The sequence below is a fragment of the Pristiophorus japonicus genome, chromosome 6, assembly GCF_044704955.1.
Source record: "Pristiophorus japonicus isolate sPriJap1 chromosome 6, sPriJap1.hap1, whole genome shotgun sequence".
NCBI classification, from domain to species: domain Eukaryota; kingdom Metazoa; phylum Chordata; class Chondrichthyes; family Pristiophoridae; genus Pristiophorus; species Pristiophorus japonicus.
In genome coordinates, this window is record NC_091982.1 from 108,349,317 (window position 1) to 108,367,781 (window position 18,465).

At 47.5% G+C, this 18,465-nt stretch overlaps 1 protein-coding gene across 1 annotated transcript in view; it reads right to left on the minus strand.

The window, feature by feature from the left end:
• The window catches only part of LOC139265753 (sodium/hydrogen exchanger 2-like), a 271,688-nt gene that overhangs the window by 180,751 nt on the left and 72,472 nt on the right, over positions 1-18,465 (minus strand). Inside the window, exon 3 of the mRNA XM_070883110.1 lies at positions 4,512-4,762. Within this exon, the coding sequence (XP_070739211.1) occupies positions 4,512-4,762 (251 nt within the window). The remainder of the gene's footprint in view (positions 1-4,511; positions 4,763-18,465) is intronic.

Consider the following 18,465-nt stretch of genomic DNA (forward strand, 5'->3'; position numbering starts at 1 on the left):
ACTGTACATTAATGATTTAGATGAGGGGATTAAATGTAGTATCTCCAAATTTGCAGATGACACTGAGTTGGGTGGCAGTGTGAGCTGCGAGGAGGATGCTATGAGGCTGCAGAGTGACTTGGATAGGTTAGGTGAGTGTGCAAATGCATGGCAGATGAAGTATAATGTGGATAAATGTGAGGTTATCCACTTTGGTGGTAAAAACAGAGAGACAGACTATTATCTGAATGGTGACAGATTAGGAAAAGGGAGGTGCAACGAGACCTGGGTGTCATGGTACATCAGTCATTGAAGGTTGGCATGCAGGTACAGCAGGCGATTAAGAAAGCAAATGGCATGTTGGTCTTCATCGCGAGGGGATTTGAGTACAGGGGCAGGGAGGTGTTGCTACAGTTGTACAGGGCCTTGGTGAGGCCACACCTGGAGTATTGTGTACAGTTTTGGTCTCCTAACTTGAGGAAGGACATTCTTGCTATTGAGGGAGTGCAGCAAAGGTTCACCAGACTGATTCCCGGGATGGTGGGACTGACCTATCAAGAAAGACTGGATCAACTGGGCTTGTATTCACTGGAGTTCAGAAGAATGAGAGGGGACTTCATAGAAACGTTTAAAATTCTGACGGGTTTAGACAGGTTAGATGCAGGAAGAATGTTCCCAATGTTGGGGAAGTCCAGAACCAGGGGTCACAGTCTAAAGATAAGGGGTCAGTCATTTAGGACCGAGATGAGGAGAAACTTCTTCACCCAGAGAGTGGTGAACCTGTGGAATTCTCTACCACAGAAAGTTGTTGAGGCCAATTCACTAAATATATTCAAAAGGGAGTTAGATGAAGTCCTTACTACTAGGGGGATCACGCGGTATGGCGAGAAAGCAGGAAGGAGGTACTGAAGTTGCATGTTCAGCCATGAACTCATTGAATGACGGTGCAGGCTAGAAGGGCCGAATGGCCTACTCCTGCACCTATTTTCTATATTTCTATGTTTCTAAGCCTGAAGGCTTTGTGTCTTAATGCAAGGAGTATCCGTAATAAGGTGGATGAATTAACTGTGCAATAGATATTAATGGATATGATGTGATTAGGATTACAGAGACGTGGCTCCAGGATGATCAGGGCTGGGAACTCAACATCCAGGGGTATTCAACATTCAGGAAGGATAGAATAAAAGGAAAAGGAGGTCGGGTAGCATTGCTGGTTAAAGAGGAGATTAATGCAATAGTTAGGAAGGACATTAGCTTGGATGATGTGGAATCTATATGGGTAGAGCTGCAGAACACCAAAGGGCAAAAAACGTTAGTGGGAGTTGTGTTCAGACCTCCAAACAGTAGTGGTGATGTTGGGGAGGGCATCAAACAGGAAATTAGGGGTGCATGCAATAAAGGTGCAGCAGTTATCATGGGTGACTTTAATATGTATATAGATTGGGCTAACCAAACTGGAAGCAATACGGTGGATGAGGATTTCCTGGAGTGCATAAGGGATGGTTTTCTAGACCAATATGTCGAAGTACCAACTAGGGGGGAGGCCATCTTAGACTGGGTGTTGTGTAATGAGAGAGGATTAATTAGCAATCTCGTTGTGCGAGGCCCCTTGGGGAAGAGTGACCATAATATGGTGGAATTCTACATTAGTATGGAGAATTAAACAGTTAATTCAGAAACCATGGTCCAGAACTTAAAGAAGGGTAACTTTGAAGGTATGAGGCGTGAATTGGCTAGGATAGATTGGTGAATGATACTTAAGGGGTTGACTCTGGATGGGCAATGGCAGACATTTAGAGACTGCATGGATGAACTACAACAATTGTACATCGCTTTCTGGCGTAAAAATAAAAAAGGGAAGGTGGCTCAACCGTGGCTATCAAGGGAAATCAGGGATAGTAGTAAAGCCAAGGAAGTGGCATACAAATTGGCCTGAAATAGCAGCGAACCGAGGGACTGGGAGAAATTTAGAACTCAGCAGAGGAGGACAAAGGGTTTGATTAGGTCAGGGAAAATGGAGTACGAGAAGAAGCTTGCAGGGAACATTAAGACGGATTGCAAAAGTTTCTATAGATATGTAAAGAGAAAAAGGTTAGTGAAGACAAATGTAGGTCCCCTGCAGTCAGAATCAGGGGAAGTCATAACGGTGAACAAAGAAATGGCACACCAATTGAACAAGTACTTTGGTTCGGTATTCACTAAGGAGAACACAAACAACCTTCCGGATATAAAAGGGGTCAGAGGGTCTAGTAAGGAGGAGGAACTGAGGGAAATCCTTATTAGTCGGGAAATTGTGTTGGGGAAATTGATGGGATTGAAGGCCGATAAATCCCCAGGGCCTGATGGACTGTATCCCAGAGTACTTAAGGAGGTGGCCTTGGAAATAACGGATGCATTGACAGTCATTTTCCAACATTCCATAGACTCTGGATCAGTTCCTATGGAGTGGAGGGTAGCCAATGTCACCCCACTTTTTAAAAAAGGAGGGAGAGAGAAAACAGGGAATTATAGACCGGTCAGCCTGACCTCAGTAGTGGGTAAAATGATGGGATCAATTATTAAGGATGTCATAGCAGCGCATTTGGAAAGAGGTGACATGATAGGTCCAAGTCAGCATGGATTTGTGAAAGGGAAATCATGCTTGACAAATCTTCTGGAATTTTTTGAGGATGTTTCCAGTGGAGAGGACAACGGAGAACCAGTTGATGAGGTGTATTTGGACTTTCAGAAGGCTTTCGACAAGGTCCCACACAAGAGATTAATGTGCAAAGTTAAAGCACATGGGATTGGGGGTAGTGTGCTGACGTGGATTGAGAACTGGTTGTCAGACAGGAAGCAAAGAGTAGGAGTAAATGGGTACTTTTCAGAATGGCAGGCAGTGACTAGTGGGGTACCGCAAGGTTCTGTGCTGGGGCCCCAACTGTTTACACTGTACATTAAAGATTTGGACAAGGGGATTAAATGTAGTATCTCCAAATTTGCGGATGACACTGAGTTGGGTGGCAGTATGAGCTGCGAAGAGGATGCTATGAGGCTGCAGAGTGACTTGGATAGGTTAGGTGAGTGTGCAAATGAATGGCAGATGAAGTATAATATGGATAAATGTGAGGTTATCCACTTTGGTGGTAAAAACAGAGAGACAGACTATTATCTGAATGGTGACAGATTCGGAAAGGGGGAGGTGTAACAGGACCTGGGTGTCATGGTACATCAGTCATTGAAGGTTGGCATGCAGGTACAGCAGGCGGTTAAGAAAGCAAATGGCATGTTGGCCTTCATAGCAAGGGGATTTGAGTACAGGGACAGGGAGTTGTTGCTACAGTTGTACAGGGCCTTGGTGAGGCCACACCTGGAGTATTGTGTACAGTTTTGGTCTCCTAACTTGAGGAAGGAAATTTTTGCTATTGAGGGAGTGCAGCGAAGATTCACCAGACTGATTCCCGGGATGGCTGGACTGACATATCAAGAAAGACTGGATCAACTGGGCTTCTATTCACTGGAGTTCAGAAGAATGAGAGGGGATCTCATAGAAACGTTTAAAATTCTGACGGGTTTGGTCAGGTTAGATGCAGGAAGAATGTTCCCAATGTTGGGGAGGTCCAGAACCAGGGGTCACAGTCTATGGATAAGGGGTGAGCCATTTAGGACCGAGATGAGGAGAAACTTCTTCACCCAGAGAGTTGCGAACCTGTGGAATTCTCTACCACAGAAAGTTGTTGAGGCCAATTCACTCGATATATTCAAAAAGGAGTTAGATGTAGTCCTTCCTACTAGGGGAATCAAGGGGTATGACGAGAAAGCAGGAATGGGGTAGTGAAGTTGCATGTTCAGCCATGAACTCATTGAATGGCGGTGCAGGCTCGAAGGGCCGAATGGCCTACTCCTGCACCTATTTTCTCTGTTTCTATGTTTCCATTAACACTTCAGAGTGAAATTGCCATGAATGTACCCGTACTCACTGAGAGCTGGTATGTATTATGTGAATACAAAACTCCAAATATGTACAAAGCAGTTCCATAAAATTAGCAGATTATATATTGATTGTAATATGGCAACGTTGAGTAATTTTATGGCCGCATTTTAAATTTGGGGTTCAGGTAAAGTTAGAAACCATTCAAGCTTCATTGCGATTGTCTAAAAGCCAAGAATTTGATGACTTTCTAATTGCTCCCATGTATGTCTATGTGTCTGTCTAATGTATCTATCTAGTTTCCCGAAATCCCTCTTGTCTCTCTATCTCCCTCTTGTCCTTTATGAAGACGACCTCTGCGTCTGTTTCCCTCAAACCTCTGTGACGCACTTGGGAGATTTTAAAGATACGATACAATTGCAAGCTATTGTTGCTGAGAAACCCAACAACCTATAGCCACGGGAAGATCATTCTTCTCTCAAGAAATCTTGCGTTTGATGAAGAGCCTATCAATGTTGTTGCCATGACACTACAAGTTCTGTCAAAGGTGATGAAACTTCGCACAACCGTTCGGTGGTTTATTAACCGCTGACAATAAAGCGTTAATAGGTGCAATACTTACGCCACAATGCCAGAGAATTGGAACATTTCGGCAGTCAGATATGACAAATAGCTGTACAGGAATACGAAGAGAGGTTCAATCACGCGGATATTCTCCGTGAAGCGAGTAGTGAGGGCTGCAATGATTCCATAAGTTACGCCCACCAGTAAACCTCCGAGTCCCACAAGAAAGAACTTAATAATTCCGAACAAAACATCAGACATGCCAATAGAGGGCATGGTGCAGAACGTCTTAAACAGTTTGTATAAAACCTGCAAGAAAAACAAAAGGAATATTATGAAAAGATAATTTACTGACTATCCAGGATCTCGTATACCTTTTGAGGAAAATTGAGAGTGTTTAGGCAGGAATTAACAAATTGAAAGAATTTCCGAAAGAAACTTCGAGACAAAACCCCTAACTCTGTGCACCGACTGAACATAATGGAGGCTGCAAATGACTGTTGAGAATATCGGCTAATGAATACGTGAGGGTAAATTCACCAACTTACTCCCAGCAGGGAGCGCCACTTGTAGGGAGCGCAGGTCAGAGATGGGCCTGCAACACACTAGCACTGATTCTGTGACCCATGCTCCCTGCCGCAGGACTCCTGGATCAGTCAATAGCCCCTTTTAATGCACGTGCATGCCTATTCTCCCTCTGCTCCTTTAGCATTTCGAATAAACAGGCTGCTGGTTCCATTAAAATGGCAGGCAGAGGAAGATCATGTGAACCCAAGTGTCAGCCAATATCGGCATGTCAAATTGTGAAATTTGTAAAAATGAAATAAGTTACATCTGCTGTTTTAATTTCTTTTTTAAATGTGCAATCAAACTGTCTGGGTCAGTTGTGGACTAAGTGATAGAGACTGATTGCTACAATTAATCAAGATCTCCAATATTGTTTTGTCATGTGACTACCAGGAAGGTAGAAGGTGAAATAAATGGACTTTAGTCATTTTACATCTCGCAATTCCTATGTTACAAACGTATTCCTCTCCCTTCAGTAGTTTGTTTGATATAGTGGTTAGAGTCACAGAACTTAAAAACAGGAATGAATCTGTAATGTATATTTTGTTTTTCCTGGAATAATGCAGTTTATAGATATTGTTTTATATATTGGGAGTTGCAATTCCTCATTGGCTTGCAGCTGGGTATTCAGTTTATAATTCCCTTCCCAGCATGCACGCTCGCATAATCTGAAAGGCCTGGTGACATTACACACCTGTCTTAGATCATGTTCATTTTACAACAACAACAACATGTATTTATATAGCGCCTTTAACATAGCGAAACGCTCCAAGGGGCATCACAGGAGAATTGACACCGAGCCGTATAACTAGAAATTAGCACAGGTGAAGAGGCAGGTTTTAAGGAGCGTCTTGAAGGAGGAAAGCAAAGCAGCGAGGCGGAGAGATTTAAGCAGGGAGTTCCAGAGCTTGGGGCCCAGGCAACAGAAAGCACGGCCACCAATGGTTGAGCAAATATAATCAAGAATGCTCAAAAGGGCAGAATTAGAGGAGCGCAGACATCTCGGGGGGTTGTGGGGCTGGAGGAGATTGCAGAGATAGGGAGGGGCAAGGATTTGGAGGGATTTGAAAATAAGGATGAGAATTTTGAAATCAAGGCATTGCTTAACCGGAAGCCAATGTAGGTCAGCGAGCACAAGGGTGATGGGTGAGCAGGACTTGGCGCAAGTTAGGACACAGGCAGCCGAGTTTTGGAGCACCTCTAGTTTATGTAGTGTAGAATGTGGGAGGCCAACCAGGGGTGCATTGGAATAGTCAGGTCTAGAGGTAACAAAGGCATGGATGAGGGCTTCAGCAGCAGATGAGCTGAGGCAAGGGCGGAGACGGGCAATGTTATGGAGGTGGAAATAGGCGGTCTTAGTTATGCAATGGATATGTGGTCGAAAGTTAATTTCAGGGTCATTTATGACATCAAGGTTGCGAACAGTCTGGTTCTGCGCATTTGGAAAGCAGTGACAGGATCGGTCAAAGTCAGCATGGATTTATGAAGGGGAAATCATACTTGACAAATCTTCTAGAATTTTTTGAGGATGTAACTAGTAGAGTCGACAATGGAGAACCAGTGGATGTGATGTATTTGGACTTTCAAAAGGCTTTTGACAAGGTCCCACACAAGAGATTGTTGTGCAAAATTAAAGCACATGGTATTGGGGGAAATGTATTGACATGGATAGAGAACTGGTTGCACAGAGTCGGGATAAACGGGTCTATTGTTTTCCTTACATAGATGAGGCTGCACACAGCGAGGTTAAAGTAACAGGGACCTCAGTCTTTAATAAGACACTCCAGAGTGAGGAACAGGCCTTAGGGGCCGGCTTATATACAGTGCTCCCAAGGGATGCTGTGATCCCCTGGGACTTCAGGGGATGCGCCAAGTCCCCTCACCCATCACCCTTGTGCTTGCTGACCTACATTGGCTTCCGGTTAAGCAACGCCTCGATTTCAAAATTCTCATCCTTATTTTCAAATCACTCCCCCGCCAAAGTCTAAGTGAAAACTATTTAGAAAGTGAGGCGGTCGGGAGCCTTTCTTTCCCTGGTGGACCGCCTCGGTACAAATGTCTGTTCTGATGTGTTGGCTGTGCCCTCGCTGGGCTGGCGTGTTGTTGGCCCTGCAGGGCTGCTGGGTGAGCCTGGCCTTTCTGGTCTGTTGGGCATGATGGGTTCGATTTCCTGGTCCGGCTTGGTGTTGTTGATCCTTTGGGTGTGTGTTGTGGGCTCGAAAAAGGTGGTGTCTGCTGTGGGTTGTTCAGGGCATTCTGTGAACCGCAGCCTCGTTTGGTCCAGGTGCGTTCTGCAAATTTGTCCATTGTCTAGTTTGACTACAAACACCCTATTCCCTTCTTTAGCTATTACCATGCCAGCGATCCACTTGGGACCATGTCCATAGTTTAGCACATACACAGGGTCATTCAGATCAATTTCCCGTGACACAGTGGCGCGACCATCATTTACATGTTGTTTCTGCCGCCTGCTCTCTACCTGATCATGCAGGTTGGGGTGAACAGCAAGAGTCTGGTTTTATGTGTCCTTTTCATGAGTAACTCAGCCGGGGGCACCCCTGTGAGTGAGTGAGGTCTCGTGCGGTAGCTGAGCAGTACTCGGGACAGGCGGGTTTGGAGTGAGCCTTCTGTGACTCGTTTAAGGCTCTGTTTGATGGTTTGTACTGCCCGCTCTGCCTGCCCATTGGAGGCTGGTTTAAACGGGGCCGAGGTAACATGTTTGAGCCCATTGCGGGTCATGAATTCTTTAAATTCGGCACTGGCCAGTATGTCAGGCAGGCCGTGGGTGGCAAACATGGCCCTCAGGCTTTCAATGGTGGTGGTTGCGGTGCTTTCCAACATTATTTCACATTCAATCCATTTTGAAAAAGCATCCACCACCACCAGGAACATTTTGCCGAGAAATGGGCCCGCATAGTCGACATGGATCCTCGACCTTGGTCTGGAGGGCCAGGACCACAAACTTAGTGGTGCCTCTCTGGGCGCGTTGCTCAACTGAGCACATATGCTGCATTGCCGTACACAGGACGCTAAGTCAGAGTCGATACCAGGCCATCACACGTGGGATCTGGTTATCGCTTTCATCATTACTATATCCGGGTGTGTGCTGTGGAGATCTGAGATGAACCTCTCCCTGCCCTTTTTTGGTAGCACTACGCGGTTACCCCACAACAGGCAGTCTGCCTGAATGGACAGAACGTCCTTTCGCTGCTGGAACAGCTTGATTGGCTCTTGCATTTCAACGGGGATGCTGGCCCAGCTCCCATGCAGTACACAGTTTTTTACTAAGGACAGCAGAGGATCTTGGCTGGTCCAAGTCCTAATCTGGCAGGCCGTGACAGGAGATTTATCATTTTCAAATGCTTCCATGACCATCAACAAGTCTGCGGGCTGCGCCACCATCAACAAGTTTGCAGGCTGCGCCATTTCCACCCCGATGGTGGGCAATGGTAGCCGACTGAGAGCATCCGCACAGTTCTCGGTGCCAGGCCTGTGGCGGATGGTATAGTTATACGCTGATAGCGCGAGTGCCCACCTTTGTATTCGGGCTGAGGCATTAGTATTTATCCCCTTGTTTTCAGCGAACAGGGATGTGAGCGGCTTGTGATCGGTTTCCAGCTCAAATTTGAGGCCAAACAGGTACTGATGCATTTTCTTTACCCCGAACACACATGCTAATGCCTCTTTATCAATCATGCTGTAGGCCCTCTCGGCCTTAGACAAGCTCTTGGAAGCATAGGCGACAGGTTGCAACTTTCCCGCAACGTTAGCTTGTTGTAATACACACCCGACTCCGTACGACAACGCGTCACATGCTAGCACAAGTCTTTTACACGGGTTATACAATACAAGCAGTTTGTTGGAGCATAAAAGGTTTCTTGCTTTCTCAAAAGCAATTAATTTTTTTTTTCCCCATATCCAGTTCTCACCTTTGCACAATAACACATGTAGGGGCTCTAAATGGGTGCTTAACCCCGGGAGGAAGTTACCAAAATAGTTGAGGAGTCCCAGGAACGACCGCGCCTCCGTGACGTTTTGTGGCCTGCGCGCGTTCTTGATAGCCTCTGTCTTGGCTTCTGTGGGCCGAATGCCGTCCGCCGCGGTCTTTCTCCCCAAAAACTCCACTTCTGTTGCCATGAAGACTCATTTCGACCTCTTCAGCCACAGCGCTACGCGATCCAGTTGCTGGAGGACCTCCTCCAGGTTTTGTAGGTGCATGGCAGTGTCCTGACCTGTGACCAATATGTTGTCCTGAAAGACCACCATGTGTGGTACCGACTTGAGTAGGCTCTCCATGTTTCTCTGGAAGATCGCTGCAGCCGACCGAATTCCAAACGGGTATCTGTTGTAGTTGAACAAACCCTTGTGCATGTTGATGCAGATGAGGCCGTTCGAAGACTCCTCCAGCTGCTGCATCATGTAGGCCAAAGTCAGGTCAAGCTTGCTGAACGTCTTGTCTCCTGCCAGCGTCGCAAATAGGTCGTCTGCCTTAGGTAGCGGGAGAAACGATTAATAGTTACTTCATAGTCGCTGCAAATCCTGACCGTGCCATAACTTTTGAGTACTAGAACAATCGGGCTGACCCACTCGCTGAATTCCACTGGGGAGATGATGCCCTCACGTTGCAGCCTGTCCAGCTCAATTTCCACTCTCTCCCTCATCATGTGAGGTACCACTCGCGCCGTATGCTGAATGGGTCGTGCCTCTGGGACCAAGTGGATCCGCATCTTCGCCCTGGAAAAGTTTCCAATGCCTGGCTCAAAAAGGGAAGGAAATTTGTTAAAAACCTGGATACATGAGGCCTCATCGACATGTGATAGCTCTCGGATGTCATCCCAGTTCCAGCAGATTTTGCCCAGCCAGCTCCTTTCAAGCAGTGTGGGGCTATCGGCTGGGACAACCCAGAGTGGCAGTTTGTGCACCGTGCCCTAGTAGGTGACCTTAACCATGGTGCTGCCCAGGACAGTGATAAGCTCTTTGGTGTACGTTCTCAGTTTCGTGTGGATAGGGCTCAGGGCTGGTCTGAATGCCTTGTTGCACCACAATCTCTCAAACATCTTTTTACTCATGTCCAGTGTCCAGTTCCATGGCTACGGGTAAGCCATTCAATTTTACGTTTAGCATTATAGATGAACATTTCATCAAAAATGTGTGCACCCCATGTACTTCAGCATCTGCCTCCTCTCTCTGAGGCTCGAAATTGCTTTGATCCACCATGGACCGATCTTCCTACGCCACGTGGTGGTTAGCAGGTTTTGCAGAGCTTGCAGCTCATTTGCAAGCTCGTTGGAGGTGCCCCATTGTTCCACAGCTCTTGCAAACAGACCCTTTGAAGTCTTCACAACGCCAACAAGGTGTGAATTGCCTTGCGTTCATCCTTTATTGGGGATTCTGAGTCATCTGGGTCACCTGAGGCCTGCTAGCAGTTGCAGACTCGTGGGTTCTGCCCTGTACATTTCTGCTCACAAACATAGTTCCAGTTAATTTATGAACATTGCAAGCACTTGTGTGCTGAGAGATTTGTTTGGTGTTATCATTGGTGGACATAAACGCCTGTGCTATCGCAATGGCCTTACTGAGGGTCGGTGTCTCTACAGTGAAAGGTTTTCATCGGATGGTCTCATGGCCAATGTCCAGCACAAAAAAGTCTCTGAGCATTTGCTCCAGGTAGCCATCAAACTCACATTGTCCTGCAAGTCGACTTAGCTCGGCGACGTAACTCGCCACTTCCTGACCTTCAGATCACTGGCACGTGTAGAACCAATACCTCACCATCAGCACGCTCTCCCTCGGGTTAAGATGCTCCTGAACCAGTGTACACAACTCCTCATATGACTTAACTGTGGGTTTCACCGGAGCCAGAAGATTCTTCATGAGGCTGTAGATCGGTGCCTCCTGTGAGGAGGACAGCTCTCCTTTTTACAGTGCTTCTTTATCCGTCCAGCTCGTTGGCTACAAAGTACTGGTCTAGCTGTTCGACATAGGCTTCCCAGTCCTCACCCTCCGAGAACTTCTCCAGGATGCCCACAGTTTGCTGCATCTTTGCGTTGGATTCGTATTCTCGTCGCCAGTTATTGTGTTCCTAACACAGATAAGACTGCACACAGGGAGGTTAGAAACATAGAAACATAGAAACATAGAAAATAGTTGCAGGAGTAGGCCATCCGGCCCTTCGAGCCTGCACCACCATTCAATAAGATCATGGCTGATCATTCCTTCAGTACCCCGTTCCTGCTTTCTCTCCATACCCCTTGATCCCTTTAGCCGTAAGGGCCATATCTCACTCCCTCTTCAATATATCCAATGAACTCGCATCAACAACTCTCTGCGGTAGGGAATTCCATAGGTTAACAACTCTCTGAGTGAAGAAGTTTCTCCACATCTCAGTCCTAAATGGCCTACCCTTATCCGAACACTATGTCCCCTGGTCCTGGACTTTCCCAACATCGGGAACATTCTTCCTGCATCTAACCTGTCCAGTCCCGAATTTTATATGTTTCTATGAGATCCCTTCTCATCCTTCTAAACTCCAGTGAATACAGGCCCAGTCGATCCAATCTCTCCTCATATGTCAGTCCTGCCATCCCAGGAATCAGTCTGGTGAACCTTCGCTGCACTCCCTCAATAGCAGTCTGTACTGGTCCCACCTCCCCCAGAACTGGTTCCAATGTCCCAGGAATTTGAATCCCTCCCCTCTGCACCACTGCTCAAGCCACGTATTCATCTGAGCTATTCTGTGATTCCTACTCTGACTAGCATGTGGCACTGGTAGCAATCCTGAGATTATTACTTTTGAGGTCCTACTTTTTAATTTAACTCCTCGCTCCCTAAATTCATCTCGTAGGACCTCATCCCGTTTTTTTACCTATATCGTTAAAGTAACCTATATGGTTAAAGTAACAGTGACCTCAGTCTTTAATAAGACACTCCAGAGTGAGGAACAGGTCTTAGGGGCTGGCTTATATCGAGTGATCCCAAGGGATGCTGGCATCCCTTGGGACTTAATGGGATGAGCTCCCTGGTGGCGGAACATGGGAGTGCATGCTTTACAGATACACAACAGGGTCCTTTTCAGAATGGCAGGCAGTGACTAGTGGGGTGCCGCAGGGCTCAGCGCTGGAACCCCAGCTATTTACAATATACATGAATGATTTAGATGAAGGAATTGAGTGTAATATCTCCAAGCTTGCAGATGACACTAAGCTGGATGGTGCTGTGAGCTGCGAGGAGGACGCTAAGAGGCTGCAGGGTGACTTGGACAGGTTAGCTGAGTGGACAAATGCATGGCAGATGCAATATAATGTGGATAAGTTTGAGATTATCCACTTTGGTGGCAAAAACACGAAGACAGAATATTATCTGAATGGCGGCAGTTTAGGAAAAGGGGAGGTGCAACGAGACCTGGGTGTCATGGTACATCAGTCATTGAAAGTTGACATGCAGTAACAGCAGGCAGTGAAGAAAGCAAATGGTATGTTGGCCTCCATAGCTAGGGGATTTGAGTATAGGAGCAGGAAGGTCTTACTGCAGTTGTACAGGGCCTTGGTGAGGCCTCACCTGGAATATTGTGTTCAGTTTTGATCTCCTAATCTGAGGAAGGACGTTCTTGCTATTAGGGAGTGCAGCAAAGGTTCACCAGACTGATTCCCGGGATGGTAGGACTGACATATGAGGAGAGACTGGATCGACTGGGCCTGTATTCACTGGAGTTTAGAAGGATGAGAGGGGATCTCATAGAAACATATAAAATTCTGATGGGACTGGACAGGTTAGATGCAGGAAGAATGTTCCCGATGTTGGGGAAGTCCAGAACCAGGGGTCACAGTCTAAGGATAAGGGGTAAGCCATATAGGACCGAGATGAGGAGAAACTTTTTCACCCAGAGGATTATGAACCTATGGAATTCTCTACCGCAGAGAGTTGTTGATGCCAGTTCATTGGATATATTCAAGAGGGAGTTAGATATGGCCCTTACGGCTAAAGGGATCAAGGGGTATGGAGAGAAAGCAGGAAAAAGGTACTGAGGTGAATGATCAGCCATGATCTTATTGAATTGTGGTGCAGGCTCAAAGGGCCGAATGGCCTACTCCTGCACCTATTTTCTATATTTCTATGTTTCTATGTTCAGCTTCAGACAGGAGTTGGGGAGAGGGATGGAGTCAGTGGTTAAGGAACGGAGTTTGTGGCTGGGACCGAAAACAATGGCTTCGGTCTTCCCAATATTCAATTGGAGAAAATTTCTGCTCATCCAGAACTGAATGTTAGACAGGCAATCTGACAATTTAGATACCTTGGAAGGGTTGGGAGAAGTAGTATTGGGGTAGAGCTGGGTGTCATCAGCATACATGTGGAAACTGACGCTGTGTTTTCGAATGATGTCACCAAGGGGCAATGAGAAATAGGAGGGCCCAAGGATAGACCCTCAGAGACACCAGAGGTAACAATGTGGGGGTGGGAAGAGAAGCCGTTGCTGGTGATTCTCTGGCTACGATTAGATACAGAATTGAACCAGGCGAGTGAAGTCCCACCCAGCTGGGCGACGGTGGAGAGGCGTTGAAGAAGGATAGAGTGCTCAACTGTGTCGAAGGTTGCAGACAAGTCAAGAAGGACGAGGAGGGATCGTTTGCCTTTGTCACAGACACAAAGGATGTCATTTGTGATTTTGATGAGAGCTGTTTCGATACTGTGGCAGGCACGGAAACTGGATTGGAGGGATTCAAACATGGAATTGTGGGAAAGGTGGGCATGGATTTGGGAGGCGACAGCACATTCCAGGACTTTGGAGAGGAAAGGGAGGTTGGAGATGGGGTGGTAATTTGCAAGGATGGATGGGTCGAGGGTTGTTTTTTTTGAGGAGAGGGGTGATGACGGCAGATTTGAGGGAGAGGGGGACAGTATCTGAGGAGAGAGAACTGTTAACAATGTCAGCTAATATGGGAGCCAGAAAAGGAAGTTATGTGGTCAGCAGTTTGATGGGAATAGGGTCAAGGGAGCAGGAAATGGGTCTCATGGACAGGATGAGCTCGGAAAGGTCATGACAGGAGATTGGAGAGAAACTGGAGAAATATTTGAGGTCAGGGCTAGGGTATTTACAATCTATATTAATGACTTGGAAGAAGGGACCGAGTGTAACGTAGCCAAGTTTGCTGATGATACAAAGATGGAAGGAAAAGCAATGTGTGAGGAGGACACAAAAAATCTGCAAAAGGACATAGACAGACTAAGTGAATGAGCAAAAATTTGGCAGATGGAATATAATGTTAGAAAGTGTGAGGTTATGCACTTTGGCATAAAAAAAATCAAAGAGCAAGTTATTATTTAAATTGAGAAAGATTGCAAAGTGCTGCAGTACAGCGGGACCTTGAGGGTACTTGTGCATGGAACGCAAAAGGATAGCATGCAGGTCCAGCAAGTGATCAGGAAGGCCAATGGTATTGTCATGTATGTAACCTCTATGTAACACCACTGCAATACTGTATATACTTAAGCAATGCACACCTTGACCGCAGGGGGTGAACTTGTGGGAGACACTCCTTACCTGGTATCCAGGTATATAAAGGGAGGTCCCATGCAGGGTCATCACTTCTTAGTCCTGTGAATAAAGGTTCAGGTCATAGAGTGACCTTGTCCATAGAATGTGCCTTGTGTGGGTTTTGTGCCATTGAGTAAGGACATCACATTGGCGACGAGAAACGGGAACCAACGATCCACAAGAATGGCCACCGGTAGCACAGAGGAACGGTACTGTGTTGGTGAGGAGTGGGACAATTTCATTGAGAGGCTCCAGCAAAGCTTTGTCACGAAAGAATGGCTGGGAGATGAAGCGGCCGACAAGCGAAGGGCCCGTCTGCTGACCAGCTGCGAACCTAAGACTTACGCGCTCATGAAGGACCTACTAGCACCCGAAAAGCTGGCGGAAAAAACCTTTGAAGAGCTCAGCAAACTAATCGGTGAGCACCTCAAACCAGCGAGCAGCATACACATGACCCGACACAGATTCTATACCCACCGACGTCGGGAAGGACAGAGCATACCGGACTTCATTATGGGCCTCCGCCGTTTGGCCAGCCTCTGTAAGTTCACAGATGCCTGCAGGGGGGAGATGTTAAGGGACTTATTTATTGAGGGCATCGGTCATGCAGGGATTTTCCGAAAGTTAATTGAGACCAAGGACTTGACTTTGGAAGCGGCGGCGTTGATGGCTCAGACTTTCATGGCGGGGGAGGAGGAAACCAAAATAATATACGCGCGCAATTCTGCTTCCAACGCGGCGGGGGATCAGGGAATCAATATCATAAATGTGACTCAGAGCCCCGCAGGCAGGCAAGGGCAGTTCGACATACCCCAGGCAGCAATAGACCCCAGAGTAGGTTTTCAACAGAGGCAATGGCAGGCTAAACGGACATTTACACCATCACAGTGGAAAATGCGGTCCCGGATGGGGCCATTGACACCCACTAACAGGGTACTCAAGAGCAGTCAAAGGGACAATCAGAGAGGCATGCCGGGTCATAGCTCCTTTGTTCACAACAATGGGAATCTCAGCTCATGCTGGAGGTGTGGGGGCAAATACTCTGCCAGGACTTGCAGGTTTCAACAATTTGTCTGCAGAAATTGCAACCTCAGTGTCCATTTAGCTCGAATGTGCAGGAAGCCTGTAACCAGGCTAATTTACGAGGCGGATGAACCAGAAGAGGGTCCTGTGAGGCAGGATGACTCTTGGGTAAATCAATGGATGCTGAGGTTCAGCGGGTTCATGTGGCAAACATTCACAGCTCATATACCAAAACGCCACCAATGATGATGAAGGTTTTATTAAATGGCATCCCCGTATGCATGGAGCTGGCCACGGGAGCCAGCCAGTCACTCATGAGCGTTCAACAATTCGAAAAGCAATGGCCACTCAAAGCCAGTAGACCCAAACTAGAACGCATTGAGACACAACTACGGACGTATACCAAAGAAATCATTCCAGTACCAGGCAGTGCAATGTTGGCGGTCACACACAATGGATCAGTGGACCGGCTGCCACTCTGGATTGTCCCAGGCAATGGTCCCGCACTGTTGGGGAGGAGCTGGTTAGCTGAGATGAACTGGAAATGGGGGGATGTGCACGCAATGTCATTTGTGGAGCGAAGTTCATGCTCACAAGTTCGACAACAATTTGAGTCACTATTCCAACCTGGCGTCGGCACATTCAAAGGTACCCAAGTAGTGATACGCATCACCCCGGACGCCAGACCAGTGCACCACAAAGCCAGAGCGGTGCCGTATGTGATGCGGGAAAAAATAGAGAGCGAATTGGACCATTTGCTGAGAGAGGTCATCATCTCGCCCGTTGAATTCAGCGACTGGGCGAGCCCCATCATTCCCGTCCTAAAAGCGGATGGTTCTGTCAGGATCTGTGGCGACTACAAGGCCACTATCAATCGGGTGTCCCTACAAGACCAATACCCGCTCCTGAGAGCGGAGGATCTTTTTGCCACACTGGCAGGCGGCAAGCTGTTTACCAAGTTGGATCTCACTTCAGCCTACATGACCCAAGAACTGGCCAACAAATCAAAACTACTGACCACCATCACTACGCACAAGGGACTGTTCATTTACAACAGGTGCCCATTTGGCATTCGATCAGCGGCCACGATTTTTCAAAGAAACATGGAAAGCTTGCTCAAATCCATTCCTGGAACAATCGTATTTCAGGACAATATCCTCGTCACGGGTCGAGACACCGAGGAACACCTCCACAACCTGGAGGAGGTGCTTCGCCAACTGGACCAGGTAGACGGTCGACTCAAGAAGTCTAAATGTATGTTTTTGGCTCCTGAGGGTGAGTTCCTCGGCAGGAGGGTTGCTGCAGATGGGATTCGGCCCACCGAATCCAAAACAGAGGCGATTCAACGAGCACCCAGGCCCAGCAACACATTGGAGTTGCGTTCATTTCTGGGACTCTTGAACTATTTCGGGAACTTTCTGCCGAACTTAAGCACATTATTGGAGCCGTTACATGTGCTCCTGTGTAAGGGTTGTGATTGGTTTTGGGGGGACTGTCAAGAACGGGCTTTCAAACGGGCGCGGAAACTACTTTGTTCAAATAAGTTATTGACCCTGTACGACCCCTGTAAGAAATTGGTTCTGACATGTGATGCATCGTCTTATGGGGTTGGGTGTGTGTTGCAGCAGAGTAATGCTGAGGGGCAACTCCAACCTGTGGCTTATACTTCCAGGTCGCTCTCTCAAGCAGAACGGGGATATGGGATGGTTGAGAAGGAGGCACTCGCATGTGTCTAAGGTGTAAAAAAATGCATTAGTACCTTTTTGGCAGGAGGTTCGAATTAGCAAGGCTGTCAATGCCAATGCGTCAGCCCGCATACAGCGATGGGCTCTCACGCTGGCTGCTTATGACTACTCCATCTGGCACCGGCCTGGCACTGAAAATTGCGCTGACGCGCTCAGCAGGCTTCCATTGGCCACCACTGAGGGGGCAGCGGAGCAAAACGCTGAGATGGTCATGGCCGTTGATGCCTTTGACAGCACAGGCTCCCCCATCACAGCCCGCCAGATCAAAATCTGGACAAACAGAGATCCCCTCCTATCTTTGATTAAGAAATGTGTCCTGACTAGGGATTGGGCGCCCGCACACGGAGCATGTCCTGAGGAGGTCAGACCGTTTCACAGGCGGATGGATGAGCTCTCCATCCAAGCTGACTGCCTACTATGGGGCAGCCGGGTAGTCATGTCCCAGAGGGGCAGGGAGGCATTCATCAGAGAACTCCACAGCGAGCATCCAGGCTTCGTGCTGATGAAGCCCATTACCCGGTCACATGTTTGGTGGCCGGGAATTGATTCAGACCTGGAACACTGTGCACGACGTGTGCCCAGCTGGGTATTGCCCCCAGGGAGGCTCCGCTCAGCCCGTGGCCCTGGCCCACCAGGCCATGGTCACGTATTCATGTAGACTACGCGGGCCCGTTCATGGGAAAAATGTTTCTCATTGTGGTAGATGCATACTCGAAATGGATCGAGTGCATAATTTTGAATTCGTGCACGGCATCCACCACTGTGGAGAGTCTACGTGCAGTCTTTGCAACCCACGGCTTGCCAGACATCCTTGTTAGTGATAATGGCCCATGTTAGTGATAAGAGACCATGGTCCAGAACTTAAAGAAGGGTAACTTTGAAGGTATGAGGCGTGAATTGGCTAAGATAGATTGGCGAATGATACTTAAGGGGTTGACTGTGGATGGGCAATGGCAGACATTTAGAGACCGCATGGATGAATTACAACAATTGTACATTCCTGTCTGGCGTAAAAATAAAAAAGGGAAGGTGGCTCAACCGTGGCTATCTAGGGAAATCAGCGATAGTATTAAAGCCAAGGAAGTGGCATACAAATTGGCCAGAAATAGCAGCGAACCTGGGGACTGGAAGAAATTTAGAACTCA